Here is an 18,086-nt window from a genome sequence, read left to right on the forward strand (position 1 = left end):
ACACCATGATAAATGTCCTTGCATGTGCATTTTTGTTCAGTGTTCATTATCAAACAAATATAGTAATTGGAGAGTTAAAGAGTATGCACATTTTAAAGCTTCTAATGTATGTTATCAAATTGCCAACAGGAAGATTATTCTAATTAACACTCCCACTAATGGCCTTAATACCTCCACCCATCTCTTGTAGCAGTTAACTCGGAGCCTGGTTCATACTTCCTGCTACTCAGTATCTATTTGTCATTGGTCAGTTGTTCATTAAGCAAATGACCTGGAACCTTCAGAACCTAGAATAATATAGAAGCATTTCATGGTAGCCCGTCTACTCCCCACTGCCGCCTTTTTCACCCTGTGTGATGGGTGGTCCTGGGTGAGCTGAGATGCTTGTCTCTACAGGTGTCAGTGACGTTTGAAGATGTGGCTGTGTTCTTTACACGGGATGAGTGGAGAAAGCTGGCTCCTTCTGAGAGAAACTTGTACCAAGATGTGATGCTGGAGAACTATAGTAACCTTGTCTCATTGGGTAAGGAAATTTTCCCTGTAGATACAGAGTTCAGAAATTGGGATACCTCAGCATCTGATTTCCTGGGTAAAAGCCCTGGGTCATTAAAAACTTTAGCTGAGTTTTGCCTTAGCACTGTGCAAACTGGATCTCCATAAATAAACCTGAAAACCTTTTTCTCCCTCGTAGGTATGGAATTGCCCCATGGATGGGACAATCTACAGAGCTGCACATTAGAAATTCCCTCACTGCAGGCAACATTTTCCCACTATGACTGAACTATGATGTGTTTGCTCATCTCTTAACAGAGAGCATCCCTCAACCTTTTTCTTTGACCCAACACTGGCTTTTTTCAATTCTCTTTTACAGGGATCAGCAAACTTTTTCTGTAAAGGGCCAGGGAGTAAATATTTTCAGCTTTGTGGGCCACATATAGTCTCTGTAACGTATTCCTTTTCTTTTTTTTTCTGAACCATTCTTTGCTCAAGGGCCATGCATAAACAGACAGTGGCCTAGATTTGGCCTATGACCCATAGTTTGCTGACTGCTGCCATCTTTCAAAGGGAGCCAGATAGTATTTTCTCATTTTAAACAAGCTACTTGGTACATAATCCTTTCCACAGATACCTGTTACAAATATTAATTTAATCTGTACATTTAACATACATTTAACAGTATATACATATTCCCTCTTGTATAGAAAGCTATTAGCACCCTGTTAATCAAGTCTGCATGTTTATCATACTTCACTAACATACAACTAAATGTTACATTGCCCCTTGCTTTTACCCTAACACACCCCTCACATTGTGGGGGCACAACTGGAGCATCCCACAGAAGTTCTCTGTATCATCCTTTGAGTTTTCCGCTCAGATCTCAGATACCTCTTTGTGTCAAGGCAAAATCAAGTCTTTTTTTTTCTTTTTCTTTTTTTTTCTTCTTTTTGGTCTATGAGAAGGACTCCCATTTTCCAAACCTGAGGTGATCTCCCTGTTGCAGTAAGGAGAAGATCCCTGGAAGGTAGAGAAAGAAAGCCCTGGAGGCTCCTCTCTAGGTGAGTGGGTGCGGAATCTCTGCAGGCAGCAGTCTGGTAAGTGAGTGCATGTGCAACTCGGAGATGTTGGTCGGGGAATTTTCTGCAGGTTCTCAGTCCTGAAGAAGTTTTGGAGAAGGGATGCTAAGGCCCCTAGTCACAAGCTTCCTCTTCTTCTCTGATAATTACTGCACAAGTGAATCTCTCAGGATCTTTTCTCTTGTGATTTCCTGTTGTTTCAGAGGAGGGCTACATTGTCATGCATTCATTCAGCAAACTTAGTGCATTTAAGGAACTGCAGATAATTCATTCAGACTGAAGCTCAGGGTATATGGGAAAAGAAAGAGATGAGGAAGGAAATGAGATTAGAGAGCCAGGTGGGGGCCACACTATGAAGTGCTTTGGTACAGTTCTTAGGGATGGGAACTGTCCATGGATGACTGGAAATAATTGAAGAGTTTCAAGCAGAAGAGTTGTATGGTTGTTGATATTTTAGAAAAAATAGTCTGAGTCTGAGATACTTTAAACGTCCCTCAGTAAAGGCTAAAGAAGCTGAGGTGGGTCCCTACACTGGCACACAGCACCACAGTCAGAAAGCAGCAGCCCTGGTGTGGGCAGAGCTCCAAGCTACGTGAAGGACTAAAGCAAGTTACGGTGCATTATTATGACATATCGCCATTTATGTGTAAAGAAAATTAGGTGGGTGTTTGTCTATATGCATTATGTGCGTGTAAGTGCCAAGAGAAAGGTCGGGGGACACCTAAGCTGGTAACTAGTTACATTTGGATTGGGACTGAGAATGGGCATTGATGAAAGAGGACTTTAGTTACATGCAATGTTATTAAAATTTTCACAGAGAATATATTCATGAGTCCTTATTACACAGTTTCAATTAACTAAGAATGGTTACTTTGGAAACACTGTTGGTCCTAGATTTGAAGTGAGGAAAAACTAGAGGTGGGAACCTTCTGGAGATTATTCCATAATGTAGGCAAGACATTACCTGGAGGAAGGCATGTGCAGTGAGTTCAGGAAAGAGGAGAGGTCCCTTTATTAAGGGTATAGGACAGGTTCGGTGTGGGATGGGTTTCATTTGAAATGTTAGTGAAATATGGGTAGAGGTCACCAGTGGACAGCTGTAGAAGGTAAACAGGGTCAGAACTCAACAGGGAGGTCAGGGAGCCATCAGTGCAAAGGTGGCATTTGAAGCCTTGAGCTGAGCAGATGAGGGACCGGAGGAGAGGACAGAGTCCCAGGAAACCTCAGTTTTATGAGGTGGGTTAAGAAGGAAGAATCTGTGGCTGAGCCTGAGAAGAAGTCACCAGAGGAGAAAACTGGCAGATTCGGCTGTCATGGAAGTTGAGGACTGAGAGCTGTTGACCTGGGGAGGCCAGGGCTCTGGGGGAGCCAGGTTCTAAGCCTTGCTCACTGCTTTCCTGTCCCGTGATAAACAGCAGTGCAACCTTGGACAGAAGGATGCAGGTCCTGCCCTGGCGGAGCTCAGTGGAGGGGGAGGCTAATCGCACACAGGGCTGTGGAATGACAGCCTCCGGTGAGGACCTCGGGGGAAGAGCCACAGGTGCTGTGAGAACGTGGAACAGGAGGGGTGCTGTGGGCAAGGCTTCCCGAGGAAGGGCCGGATCCCACATTGTGAGAAGCGTTCAGGCACAGGAAGAGCATGTCCGAGAGTCCAGACAAAGGAAGCCGGTGTGTGGAGACGGGAGCAGGGAGAGGGGGCCGGGACCTGAGAGCCAGGCACAGCCTCTGAGGAGTTGAAGTACCCTGGCCACGAGCCCAGGTTTATATTGTGCAAGGATCAGCCTGCAACCAATGTGGAGCCACCTGCCATAGACGTAGTAGGACTTGTCTGAGGTTGCTGTCAGGTCCAGATGAGTCAGTGATGACCCCTCACAATGCGGGCCCAGCAGAAGGGCTGTGGGACAGGCTGTCTCGATCCCTAAAGCGCCCACACCTTTAGTAGAGCTCATTCTTCCCCGTATAATGTGAGATCTTTTGAGGTGGGAACCACACTTATCTCTCCTTATATCTTTTAACTGTCACTTGGGAGAAATATTCTAATTTTGTGGGAACTGCTAGAGACCACCACAAAGTAAACAGAGAACGCAGGCAGCAGGAAACCAGTGGAGAGTTTAGGAGGGGCGTCAGGTGTGGACTGAGTATGGCATGGAAGATCAAAGGAAGAGACGGAAGAATTGTTCCCTTTCCATTTGCCTCGGGAGCCTCTGATCCATGAGGAGTCCCCCTTCCTGAGTGAAATGTTAGTTGGATTAAACTGAATAGAAAGTATGACTGGAGTCGAAAGCTGTCCAGAGAGACCCTGAAAACACCTAGTGGTGATGTCAAGTCCTTCTCAGGTTTGGGAAACTGTCCCCAAAGGAAAACTCTGAGTGGGTGTCTGGAGGAAGTAAGGCCATCAGAGCCAAGCAGTGTGTGCATTTCTCTTGATGGGATGAACCTCCTCTCTTTGGTCAAAGGAGACAGTGAGATGGGGCATCCTGGGTGTGCTGGCGTGTGGTTGTGTCTCTCCTGCACCCCTGGCGAGTCTCCCATTTGCCTGGACTAAAGTGCCCTTGGAACAGTTTCCCTTCCAAGGGGAGCTCACTTCCCTGTGAGCTTAGGTGAGGGACCTGGATGTTCTTGGAAGTACCTTGATCATTAACTGTAGACCAAAACCAAAAACCAACCCTTTGAACAACCGGTGACAGAAAAGCTTATGCTTCCAGGGTAGGACTCCTAGAACCTCTAATTGCCTCCAAGTGTGTTTTTAAAATATAATTTTCACTTCAAGACTCCTCACAAATAGGAAAAACAAGACAAAAAGGGAAAACAAACTGTCATCCCTGGATCTGTATGTTTCATGTTGAGAGATGGGAGGAAATGGCTCAAAGGGTACACGTCTCATCTGAGTCTCTTACTTAAGAAATGAGTCCAAAGTCTAATCACTATTCTGGCATATTATGTATATAAGTTATCTATATATAAAATAAGCATAATGTGATTCAATCAACTTGAACGTCTCATGAGTTTGATTTACACCTAACATGAAAATATTCTTTTATTCAAAAAGTTTAAAATCCAGGGATGATCTAGGTAAACAGTTACCTCCAATGAAAAGGTGTTTTTCTTTCTTTGTCTTTTTCTCTTCCTTTGTTATATTTATGCAAGAATTCAGGGCAGACTGAACCTGGAAGGGTGGTCAGCTAAGGGGTTGCTTGTGGACTGCCTTCGACTCACTGAGACTTGCTGGGGCTTCATCTGCACAGAGAATAGGGGTCTTTTTCTAATTTGCAGAAAGGTGCTGTAGGGGTTATAGCGGCAGCCTAATGAAATATCATGCAGTGATTTTAAGGAGTGAATTTCTTACAAGGTGAAAGTTGAGCCCAAATGCTCTGTAGCCCTGTTTACTATGTTTGATTTAGACTTGTTCTCATCCCCTGTGCTCCTCTTCTGCCACCAACATCTACTGTCCTTGTAGCTGCCAGAATGGTCTATTTAAAAGATAGATCAGGTCATCTCACTCGCATGCTCAAAACCTCTAGTGGCTTCTATCACATAGAACACAATCCAAAGCCCCCAGCGTGGCCCTCAGAGGCCTTTGTGGTCTGACCCCAGCTACCTCTTTGCCTTCACCTCCTTCCTCTCTGCCCTTCATTGGAGAACTCTAATCACCCTGGCCTCCTTGTAGTTCATCAGGAAGGCCAAGCAGGCTCCCACCTCAGGGCCTCTGCACTTGCTTTTTCCTCTCCTGGACCATTCTTCGTGATGGCCAGGAGCCCACTTGACTCACTTCCTCACACTATACAGGTTTCTGCTCAGATGGCACTTTGTCAGTTAGACACAGCTCATCCTTTGTTCTTTGTCCTCCACAGGACACAGGTCCTTTGTCCTCCACATTCTTTATCCCCTCACCATGCTTCATTTTCTCTCAGAGTACTTATTACTGCCAAATAGTACATATTTATTTATTATCAGCTCTTCCTCTGGATTGTAAATTCCCTCATGCTGGGTTGTCTGTTTCATTTGTTCCCATGTCCCCAGTACCTAAAATAGTGTCTGGTCAGAGTCAGCTTCCAGTTAGTTAGTGAATGTATGAATGACTTGGTTAGGTAGTCGTGATGGAGACCGAAAAAAGGGAACCAGTTGCAGAGATATTTGGCAGATAAAAGCAACAGGACTTGGAGATGGTTTAGATATGGAAGATAGAGGAGATGGAGTTGTCAAGGATGCGTGCTTGGTTTGTGGTTTGTTCTGGGATGGACAGTGATATCCTTCACTGAGATAGTGGTGCTAGGAGATCAGATTTGGGGGATGGTATAAATATGGTTTTGGATGACTTAAATTGTCTTTGGTTGACCCATTTATTCAAGTGGAGATGTCAAATAGCCTGTTTGATTTGGAGTTCCACCCCTTATAATATACCCTGGGCATTAAATGTAAATTTGGGAGACCCTGTCACTAAAGATAATTGAAAGAGTGGTTGAGTTTGAGTTAGACTGTGGAGTGGGTTCAGAGTACAGCAAGAGCAAGAAAGAGCCTAGGACTCAATCTTGAGGAACTCTGGCATTTCATGGCTAGGCAGAGAGAAATGAACCCATAGGGAAGACAAGGGTAAGGTGTACTATAGAAGGAAACTCGGGAGTCTAGTGTCATTGAAGTCAAGTCTCATAAAGGATGGTATCAGTAGTGGTAGGGAAAAGTAGATGAACTTGAGACATATTTGGATGGCAGAATAAACAAGTCTTGGTAATTGATTAGCAGAGGGAGAGGTGTGAAGGATGCCTTTTAAAGTTTTGATTCAGAACTGGTGCCAATTACAGAGACAAAAAGGTTATACAGGTTGGGGGGAGGAAATAATCATAAATTCAGTTGAGCTGTCTTTGAGACACTCAAGTTGCTGTTTTGAGCTGGGTTTTGTATAATTAGGTATGGAGAGTAGAGAAGTCTTGCCTAGAGTATGTTTATAGATGAAGCTGGCCTGTGAAAAGGGTACAGAGTGAAAAGAATCAGGGGCCTAGCACTCAAACCTGTGGAACTCCAAGGATTAAAGATCAGGTAGAGGAAAATGAGCACACAAAGGAGATTGAAGCTGGTGGAACATGAGAAGAATTTGGAGGCAAGTTCAGGGTCACTGTAGCTTAGGTAGTGAGCATCTGAAGGAAAATGAGGGGTCACTATCAGATGCTGCTGAGAGGTAAGTTAGGTGGGGACTGAAGAGAGCATCTTGCCTTTGTCACATGAAGGTCATGGTTGCCTTAGAGTAGTGGTAAGGACAGAAGCCAGAATGGAGCCCACGAGGGGTGAGTGAGCAGGAGGAGATTAATATGTGTGGGATACGACAAGGTGAGATGTGACAAGGAGGCAGTAGTTGGAGAGCTCTTCTATGCAAATATAAACAAATATTTCTTGTTTTTCTCTGTCCACTCCAATTATATTATACAGCACACATTATTCTGCCCCTTTCTCTTGATATATATTGAAACTCTTTCCATGTCAGTACATAAAGAGCTTCCTCATTCTAAGGAGTAGTTCTACGGCCTTCAGCTAGCTCTCTTCTTGGCTGGCAGAAGAGGTGATTTTGGTTGTATGTGGCTTTGGATAATGTTAGCCCATTGGGTCCAGTTTGGGCTAGAATTTTATAAATGCTATGGTTTCTAATTAGCAATATGGATATTGGTTTAAAGCTGTACCTTTATCGTGTACCCATATGATGTCCTGGTGTATTACAGTTAGAGTTAATCCAACTGTCCATCAAAGGAATCTGGTTGAATAAGCTGAGGGACATTCTCATGGTGGAATTCTCACTGTAAATAAGAATGAGGAAGAATTCTGTAAATTCCACTGTGGGGTGATAATATTACTAAGTAGGGGAAAGTGCAGAACAGAACAGTGAGAATAGGAGTTTTATCAAAGGAAGGAGGAGATACCAAAAAAGACAAAGTGTATATTTGCTTATATTAAAAAAAAATAGAGAAGGCAAAAAAAAAGGATAAAAGCAGATCTATAAAAATGGTTACCTATAAGGTGAAGGAAGAAAAAGAAAAAGGATTGAGAGAACAAGGATAGAATGTAGAATTTTTTTAAGGTACCTTGTTTTTATAATGTTGACTTTGGAACCATAAAAATGTTTTATAGGGCTTCCCTGGTGGCGCAGTGGTTGAGAGTCCGCCTGCCGATGCAGGGGTTCGTGCCCCGGTCCGGGAAGATAACCACATGCCACAGAACGACTGGGCCATGAGCCATGGCCACTGAGCCTGTGTGTCCAGAGCCTGTGCTCCACAGCGGGAGAGGCCAAAACAGTGAGAGGCCCAAGTACCGCAAAAAAAAAAAAAAAAATTAAATTATAAAACAAGATTAAACAAAAATGAAAAAGTGTTCCATAAATATTGAAAGCAAAATGAAACAAATGACCCTAATTGTGTTTCAGGTTGTTGGCTTAGTCACAGAGAAAAATTATCTCAAATGCTTTTAAATCACAGCAGCTTGAATAAAGATCCTTAGTGATTTATATAAATATTATGGTTTATAATAAGTAATATATATTTGGTACAGAGCTCCTAAAACCCTGGGAATTCCTAGGTGATGAGAGCCACAAAGGTGTCTTTGTTATGTTAATGAGGTTTCTTTTGGACCCTATCTTAAGATGGGGCCTGGTTGCCATAACCAATCATGTGATTAGAGGTTTGAAAGTTGACCTCCAGGGAGGGGAGGGGGACTGGAGGTTGAATTAGTTGCCAGTGGCCAATGATTTAATCAATCATGCCTGTATAATGGCGCCTCCATAAAAACCCAAAAGGACAGATTCAGAAAGCTTCTGGGTTGGTGAATATGTGGAGATCTGGGGAGTGTGGTGTACTTAGAGAGGGCTTAGAAATTCCATTCCCTTTCCCCATACATTGACCTGTGCATCTCTTCCATCTGGCTGTTCCCAAGTTATATCCTCTTATAATTACCTGGTGATCTAGTAAGCAGAATGTTTCTCTGAGTTCCATGAGCCACGGTAGCAAATTAACCAAACGTAAGAAGGGGGTCGTGGGAACCTCTGATTTATAGCCAGTTGGTCAGAAGTACAGATGATAACCTGGGTTTGTGACTGGTGTCTGAGGGAGGCAGGGGGCAGTCTTGTAGGACTGAACCCTTAACCTGTGGGATATGATGCTATCTCCAGGTAGATAATGTCAGAGTTGAGCTGAATTGAGGACACCCAGTTGGTATCCAAGAATTGCTTATTATTGATGTGGAAACCGCCCCCCCCACCACCACATTGGAATTGGGTGAAGAACATGTAATTAATACCTTACAGGCAAAAATAACTTCAAACAATAATGTTGATTTTGGTGGTTATAATAAAAATATGTGGTTATGTTTACAAATAGAGTTCTTATCTTTGAGAAATGTGTTCTGAAGTATTATTGATGAAATGATATAATACAGAATTAGCGTACTTTAGCATATGCTAATGAAAGAGACGTAAGGGAGTTGTATTAATTTTCTCAGCCTGCTCCAACAAAGTGCCACAAACTGTGTGGCTTTAAACAACAGAAATTTATTGTCTCACAGTTTTGTGGGGTGATTCTCCCTCTGAAACTCCAGGTAGAATCCTTCCTTGCCTCTCCCTACCTTCTGGATGTGGCCAGTGGTCCTTGTTCCTTGGCTTGCAGCTGCATCACTCCAGTCTCTGCTTCTCTTGTCACTTGGTGTTCCCCTGGGGTATCTTGACATGGTCTTTCTGTGCTTGCCTGTGTCCAAATTTCCCTTTTATAAAGACACCAGTCATATTAGAACCTACCCTAATCACCTCATCTCAACTTGATTGAATCTGCAAAGTTACTTAACCTTACCAAATAAGGTTATATTCTGAGTTATTGGAAATTAGGACTTCAACATATCTTTTTTGGGTGATGCAGTTCAACCCATAATAAGGTAATAGATGAAACAGCATTAGTGATTGTTGATGCTGGCTTGGCAATTCATTGTACAATTCACTCCACTTTTGTACATGTTGAACATCTTCCATAATAAAAAGCTTTAAAAATCAGAATTACCAACAACAGAATTTCTAAAACAGCATTTCTCTTTTTCACCAACACAGGCATTCTGGAATATATTTACAGATGTGTAGTTCTGCCCCCATCGTGGTGTTGTGTGTAATTCTCAGCATATAGCTCCCTCAATTCTCTGACTCTAGAAAACCTTACGAGACTGCAAATGCATGTGACATTTTTATAGGAATAATTTTGAATCTGACCACCTGTAGGATAAGGTGGGAAGGATATAGGTCTGGAAAGTTGGCTTGGGTTCAAAGATTTTGATGCTGCCTTTAGCCCTCACACTATCCCTCCATCTAATCTATGGCTAATCCTTTAAAATCCCATTTTAGACATTTCTTCCCCCAAATTCTGGCCACCACTAGTACGCCTTCCCAGCTTGTACTTGGTACTATCTGAGGGTAGTTTGGATGTTGTTGTAAGCTCACATTTTCATCCATTTCTGTCTTGTGTTTTTGTTGTATAAATTACCACACTTCTCCTTTTTTGTCTCTAATGCCAAACTGGGAGCTCCTTAAAGAAGTTAACTGTTTCTTTTCATTACCAGATCTGGAATGTCTTGTGGATCACATGCCTAAGATAGAGCCTGACATGTTGTAGGTGCTTTTTAAGTATTTGCTGAATGAATTAAATAAGGAGCAGTCAGTGCTTTTTGAAATAATAAGAGGAGTTCTATATAGTAAGAAGGTTAAGTTCAGTGGGAAGTAATACTAGAAAGGTGAGAAACAGGTCAGAGGATCACCTTGAAGGTCAATAGCAATAGTCACTATTGAGTAAGGAGATCCTGAACTTGGATGTATTAATGATGGTTGTTAGAGACATCTTAGTGAAGAGATTCAAGGGAATTTGATGACTGACTAGACTTGGAATGCAGGGGAGAGAAGCTTCTGAGATGAAACTAAGAATTGATGGCAAAGGAGCTGAAGAAGTTATGATATAATTCAGAACTTGGAAACACAAAAAGAGTTTGAAAGGAATGCACTGGATTCGGATTTGGACAAGCTGAATTTGAAGAAAAATCCTCAAATGAAGAGTCTAGCAGGCAGCTGGAAATACCTCTGTAAAGTGTTTTGAGGCTCAGGATAGTCATTCAGATAGGAGGTGTGGGAGTGGATGAAATCATCTAGGGAGAGAAGGTTGAAGAGAGACTCACAGGGTTTCATAAGCACCAAGGGAAGAGAAACTAGACCTAATGACAGGAACTAGTCAGGGTGGTGGTCATTGGCAAAATCACCTGTTCTCTAAACTTCTGACCTAAGTCATAACCTGGTTCATGAGTTAGCTCAGGCCCAGGCTTGATTCTGGGAGAGAGCAAAAGTTGAACTGCACTTCAGGAGACATATCTTAGACCTACAGAAAACTTTAAGCAGACCATAAAGAACAGTTAGGATGTCCATAATCCAGGACTGATGTCCCCTTCATTGGGAAACATGACTGTTTTAAGTTATTAGTCCCATTCTGGACTAAGGCATTGGCACTTGAAGTAGAGTTGAGGTGAGTTTCCCAGTATTGGTATGGACCCTTGTAGCTATAATTACTTCCATTAAAAAATAAAAACTCCCCATGTCCTGTTTCTCTATTCTCCTTTAAACAGAACTTTTCAAAAGCATTTCTATACTTGATGTCTCCATGTTCTCACCTCCCATTGTTTCTTCTGTGCACTCCAGTAGGGCTTTCTTCCTTACTAGTCCATGAAAAGCAGTTATTAAATCCCAGACAGTCTCCATCTTGGCACAATCAGGGTTAAGTTTTTAATTCTTAAATTGTTTAACAAAGTTGATCATTGCCTCCTCACTGGAGTACTTTCTTCCTTTGGCTTCTGGACCACCATACTCTTCTGCTTTTCTTCCTTTTCTTACCCTCTAGTATTACAATGCCTAAGTGATTTTTTCAGTTCTTCAGCTTTTTTTTTCTTTTTTGGCTGCGTTGGGTCTTCATTGCTGCGCACGGGCTTTCTCTAGTTGCAGCAAGCGGGGGTTCTTTGTTGCGGTGCGCGGACTTCTCATTGTGATGTCTTCCCTTGTTGCGGAGCACGGGCTCCAGGTGCACAGGCTCAGCAGTTGTGGATCATTACCTGGTCCATAGTATGCAGTTAATAAATATTTGTGAATGGAAAGGATGTCTCCAGCATATGCAAATATAACAAAATAAGAAAAAAACATGTAGTGCTCCAGAAACTGCATGTAGTTCAGTATACATGGCAAGAAACCAGGGGAGGGAGATGAGTACCGAGGTGAATGAAGGTCAGATCATGAAACACCTTGTTGACCATGTTAAGTACTCTGGACCGTACTTATATACAAATCATTGAAGATAATTTGGAGGATCTTACAGAAGTTTGCAACATGGTAAGATGTGGATTTTAGAAAGATTACTGTGGCTACAGTGTGGAGACTGAATTGACAGCACGATTTGAGGTGGGGAGACTAGTTAGGAGTCTATGGTGGAAGAGTAAAGCATGAGAAACAGAGTACCATTTAGGTACCCGAGCCCAGTGCTCAGGGCTCTAGTAAAGTTGTTGGTTGTAAAACTGCAGTCTTTACATTCAGACCTAAGGCAGGGTCTCTAACTTTGCCTTATAAACTACAATCCAAAATTTTGGAATCTTGCTATTTTCTTCCCAGCTCGTGTAGTAACCTAGAACCAATGACTGATGTTCACAGGGAAAGTACTCCATTTTTACCACTGCCTCCCACACTTGTGCCCAAATAATGTTATTGAAATTTGGATCACTTAAGCAAGACTTAAATGGATAAGGAAATTGAAAGGTGTTGAACAGAAAATAAAATAAAAAAACCTCCTCTTTCTGTTACAACAAATAGTAAAGATTAGAGAGCAGATAGGTTTTGTGATTGGCTAAGTGAAAAAGAGCTATTACACAAAATGCACATTATGGTCTCTTCCAGAAGATGTGGTTCCTAATTTAATGAGTGATTTATTGATACTTATCTATATATGTATTTTAAAATGAGTGTTATTCTCACTTGCTCGGCTTGGCAAATATCAGTGCCTTAAAAAAATAGTAAAGATGGGTGCATTTAAAATTAGTCAGAGAGGGTGTGTAGAATGGGGGAAAAAATCCCAAACCCTAGGGAAAGCAGTTTTAAAGTAGAAATAGAAAGTTACCCATGAAGGAAACTGAGAAGTTAACACTGGTAGAAGAAAAGAGAAAAGCAGAATGTATTATGTTCACCAAGCAGAGAGAATCTGTAAACAGGTGAGAAAGTGAATGTCAGATAGGAATCTCAAAATACAGTGAGTTGCAAAGGAGCCCTTTAAATGGTTACTCTAGCCCAGGAGAAAATGCCAAAATATATGTATACCTATTCCCCACCAGAATTTAATATTCAATGAATTGTGTCCTTACCCAACTTTAAAATTTATTGAATTTAATTCTGTTTTTTACCACCTTATCATGTTAGCCCTTTTTACCATTTTATGTTTATTCCTGTCTTATTGATCTTTGACTCTTTTCTATGCTGCTTGCATAGCATCTCCTGCTTGATAAATGAGCAAGGCTGCTTTCTTATCTTGCAACTTTTGGCTTCATGCCTACCTGTTAGCACCTCTGTAGATTAATTCAGTAATTACTTCCTGTTTGAACTGGCTCTGAAACCCTCCCACTGCTTGTATAATGTACTGTCCTGGAAGGCAACTTCTCATGCAAGTCTTGAATCCTGTGTGTGTGTATGTGTGTGTGTGTATGAAATTAATATATAAATAATTGAGATTATTTGACATTGTTCCAATTAGGTATATATAAGTTATTAAGGAAGGTTAACAAAACAAACATTTTGTGTATAATTCAGATGCCATTAGGAGGATCTGTAGGTGAATAGGGCATGCTAATCTGCTTGCAGAGAACATTAGGGTAGAAAAGGAAAGTGAAAATATTTAGATATAGATAAATATAATTACATATATAGAATATATAGATATATATTTTTAACACTGTGGTGAGTGCCTATAATAACAGGAATGCTCTGTGGAAACTCACAGTCAAGAAGGGACTCAGAGTTAACTTTTGAACTGAATCTGAAGGATACAAAGGAATTTGGCATGAGGGAAAAGGGATGAAGACTTTCCAGATTAGGAATGATTACACAAAGAAGAAAAATGTCATGAAGATAATTTAGGATTCTATCATAGGCTTTGGACTCTGATCCCAGGCTGCCTTTTCCAATTCATGGCTCCCCTTTGAATCCCTCTTCTCCATTTTCCATTAGCCAATTCTTCTGATCACTCTTACACTCACCCTCTTTAAATGGGTTTGTTTAATCTTTTCTCCACCCTGTTGTTCTCAACTCATGTTGATTGATTCTCTGTACTGCTTAAATCTCCTAAGTTTTTCTTCTTACTGTTTTTGGCCATATACCAAGACCTTATTTAAATACCATCAATATTCAGTCTATACATTTAGTCTCAGTAGCCAAATGCTGTATCACATGGAACATCTTCAGTTTTTTCTTTCCCTTCCAGGATGGAAGAACAGTTATAAAACCACAAAGTCAACTCAAACACAAGGTTCTTCATTTCAGAAGCTGATAATGAAAAGATCCAAAAGGAATGGACCCTGGGACTTCAAATTAGAAAACCCCTGCAAATATGAAGACAGATTAGAGAAAAAGCAGAAGAAAAAAGAAAGTGTTCAGATAGTTTCAGTCGCTCACAAAAAAATCCTCACTGTAGAAAGAAAACATAAAAATACTGAATTTGGCCAAAACTTCAGCCCAAAGTCAGTCCTTGTTAGGCAACAGATGGTTCCCAGAGAAAACACCCCACCAAAATGTGAAATACAAGGAAACAGCTTCAAACAGAATTCCAATTTATTTAATCAACAAAAAATCAACACAGCCGGGAAACGTTATAAATGTAGTATGTGTGAGAAAACCTTCATTAATACTTCATCCCTTCATAAACATGAGATAAACCATAGTGGAGAGAAATTGTTTAAATGTAAAGACTGTTCGAAAGCCTTTAACGAAAGTTCAGCTCTTATTCAACATCAAATAACTCATACTGGAGAGAAACCGTATATACGTAAAGAATGTGGGAAAGCCTTCACTCTCAGTACATCCCTTTATAAACCCCTAAGAACACACACTGTGGAGAAATCCTATAGATGTAAAGAATGTGGTAAATCCTTCAGCAGAAGGTCAGGCCTTTTTATACATCAAAAAATCCATGCTGGAGAAAACCTCTATAAATATAATCCAGGTAGGAAGGCATCTAGTTGCAACACATCCCTTCCTGGATGTCAGAGAATGAATTCCAGAAAGAAGTCCTATTTATGTAATGAATGTGGCAACACCTTTAAGTCTAGTTCATCCCTTCGTTATCATCGGAGGATACACACAGGAGAGAAACCTTTTAAATGTAGTGAATGTGGGAGAGCCTTCAGTCAGAGTGCATCTCTTATTCAACATGAAAGAATTCACACTGGAGAAAAGCCTTATAGATGTAATGGATGTGGAAAAGGTTTCATTGCTATTTCACGACTTAACAGACACCAAATAATTCATACTGGTGAGAAGTTTTATAATTGTAATGAATGTGGTAAAGCCTTAAGTTCCCACTCAACACTTATTATTCATGAAAGAATTCATACTGGATAGAAACCAAGTAAATGTAAAGTGTGTGGGAAAGCCTTCAGACAAAGTTCAGCTCTTATTCAACATCAGAGAATGCATACTGGAGAAAGACCCTATAAATGTAATGAGTGTGGAAAACATCCAGGTGTAACTCATCCCTTAGTAATCATCAGAGAATTCACACAGGAGAGAAACCATATCAATGTGAAGAATGTGGGATATCTTTTGGCCAAAGATCAGCTCTTATTCAACATCGAAGGATTCATACAGGAGAGAAACCCTTCAAATGTAATACATGTGGGAAAACTTTTAGACAAAGCTCATCACGTATTGCCCATCAGAGAATTCATACTGGAGAGAAACCCTATGAATGTAATACATGTGGGAAACTTTTCAATCACAGGTCATCTCTTACTAATCATCATAAAATTCATATTGAAGAGAACCCCTAGAAAGTAGGTTTGCATGTGTGACATTCTGAAACCAAAGCTCATCAGAATACATGAAAGTGATGTAATAAATGTAATGGATATGAAAAGCCATTCTATGATTTAGTCATCAAATAATAAATTCCAAGGATAAACCTATGTAATAGATAATGAGAAAAGTGGAAATTGTTCAGTCCTATCAGACACTTTATAATAACCTAAAATGAAGAATTCTGGACTGGAGACATTGACTTTGGGCATTTGTAAAGTAATTGTTTTCTCTACAGCATCGCATGCTGCATATCATATGTTATTGTTGTAAACATCTGGGTGATGATGGGAAGTGTGCACTGGATTTCCTGTTAAACTGTAAACTTAATACTTTTTTAAAAATAACTGACATTGTAATAGTATATAAAAGATGTGGTCAAAGAAAGTATACATTTTTAGAGAAAAGGACCAAATGAAAGTTACAAATGAATTGTAAACTACCTCTGACTTTCTGGGGTTTGTCCTTTTCCTGACTTGATGTCAAACTTTGTGCCTGGATTTCATTTAAAAGTAGAAATAAAAGTCTGTTCTCTTCCTTTGTTCTTCTAGTAATTGCTGTGAATTGGAAATTTTCTACACAATTTTTAATTCTGTTCTCAGAATTATTTTTTTTGCTCTGAAGTCATTTATTATGAAATTATACATGCTATATACTGTGAGCTGTCATCTTAAGTATATTAAATGGAAAAAGAAGCAGTTTTCAAGTTTAAAGCTATTAAATTATATTTAATATATATTATACATATATATTTAATAACATATATTCTAAATTCACAGCAGAAGGGGCTGTCAAAAGTAGTTTAATGAATCTAGCATATGTGCCAAAATATTGGAAGGTACATCAATCACTTCATGAAATAAAGAGTATGTTTTTCCTACTTGGTGTTCTCTAGTGTCAAACAATTTTAAGAAAACAAAAGGAGTAATTTATAAGCAACTCAGTAGTTTGGTTGGTTGGTTGTTTGAGTCCCAGCTTTGGGACATGTACTATGCTGCACACTGGGAATTTTAAGAAAAAAGTCACAGGCCTTCAAGAAGCCATGAATGGAGGAAAGGGGATGGAGGACTATCAGATGAGTAAAGCAAATTATTATGTCACTGTATGTAAGTGTGGTTGTTTTAACAGGCAGATAGATAGGTTGTGACAATATGTTGCAGTGCAAGAAAGTTGTAGAGATGTGGACGTGATGAAGGAGAGATTGAATGTAACCAAGGAAACCTGGTGACATCAGAGAACGCTTTCCAGAGGCAATGATGCCTGAGCCAGGTTTTGAAAGAATAATAAGAACTCTCCAGAGGATGAGATAAGCATTCCAAATAGGAGAGGTAGAGGTGAGTAATAGCATGACACCTTTATGGAAACTCAAGTATAGAACTAATGAGCAGGAGAATGGCAGATGTTAAAGTCTGAGTAGAAGGCAGAGGCCAGAACACAAAGGGCCTATTTGCCATGAAAAGAAGTTTGGATTTTATCCTGAAATTGATGGAGTCAGTTAAAAATGTTAAGTAAGGAACATTGTTCTGGCAATGATGTATAGAGGGTGTGTTTCGTATGTATTAAAGCTGTATAGACTGATGCCTAGAAATCTGGGCTATGGTAATTCAAGTGATAGGTGAACGAGAGTCCAAACTCAAGCAGGGATAGCATATATGGAGGACAGGAGACAAGATAATGGATTAGAAACAAGACATGGTGTTCACAAGCAAAGAGATGAGGTTGGTGAATGAGAAGGCTAAGCTGACTCGAAGGTAGGGTTGCCAGGTATCCTGTGTATACTGGATATGTCTCGTATTGAATGACTTCGAACTGCATCCTCTATTGATTTTGTCAGGTCACCCTTATTGTAATAAGTTGTGCTTTTTCCCAGTAATGAAAATTGAGCAGTTGAAACTATTTTTCTGCTTCAGTAATTGGCACTTAAATGACTTAGGTGGCAATGCTAGCTGAAAATTGTATCTCCACAAAGACCGAAACAATCCCTTATAGTCTCTTTCGTATTTTTGGCGGAGGAAAGACCAAAGTTGGGGGGGGGCGGGGTGGGTGTAGGAGAAGGTAAATAAGAATTGAGAGTCTTCTTTTCCATATTAAAGAAAGGAAAAGACTTCTTTTTGTCACAGTCTCAAGTTGTAAGCAAGTAATCACCATTAATTAGAGATTACTTTGGATCAGTACACATGCTCTGAAAATCAACAGTGGCCATGCTTCTGACAGTTAGCAAGTTAAAGAGACTGCAGCTTCTGAAAGTCAGCCAATTTGTTACTATCCCGTGCCTGTAGACAAGTCAGTCAGCAGATACCTCAGTCTAGTGACCATACTTCTGAAAGTTTGCCAGTCAATAACAGCCTTATTTCAGTGATCACACTAACATAATTGAAAGTCTGTCAATCAATACACACCCCTGCTTCTGAAAATCC

The 18,086-nt window shown here is 40.5% G+C and overlaps 1 protein-coding gene across 1 annotated transcript; it reads left to right on the plus strand.

Annotated features, from left to right (window-relative positions):
- The first annotated feature begins 1,485 nt into the window (after nucleotides 1-1,485).
- Nucleotides 1,486-16,387, plus strand: LOC309797533 (uncharacterized protein). The gene is made up of 2 exons (XM_082646032.1): nucleotides 1,486-1,592; nucleotides 14,081-16,387. The coding sequence occupies exon 2, from the start codon at nucleotides 14,149-14,151 to the stop codon at nucleotides 15,214-15,216; it is 1,068 nt and encodes a 355-aa protein (XP_082502158.1). The 5' UTR covers nucleotides 1,486-1,592; nucleotides 14,081-14,148; the 3' UTR covers nucleotides 15,217-16,387.
- Nucleotides 16,388-18,086: the final 1,699 nt, after the last annotated feature.

Source organism: Mesoplodon mirus (genome assembly GCF_964341445.2).
Source record: "Mesoplodon mirus genome assembly, contig: HAP1_SCAFFOLD_692, whole genome shotgun sequence".
Classification (NCBI taxonomy): domain Eukaryota; kingdom Metazoa; phylum Chordata; class Mammalia; order Artiodactyla; family Ziphiidae; genus Mesoplodon; species Mesoplodon mirus.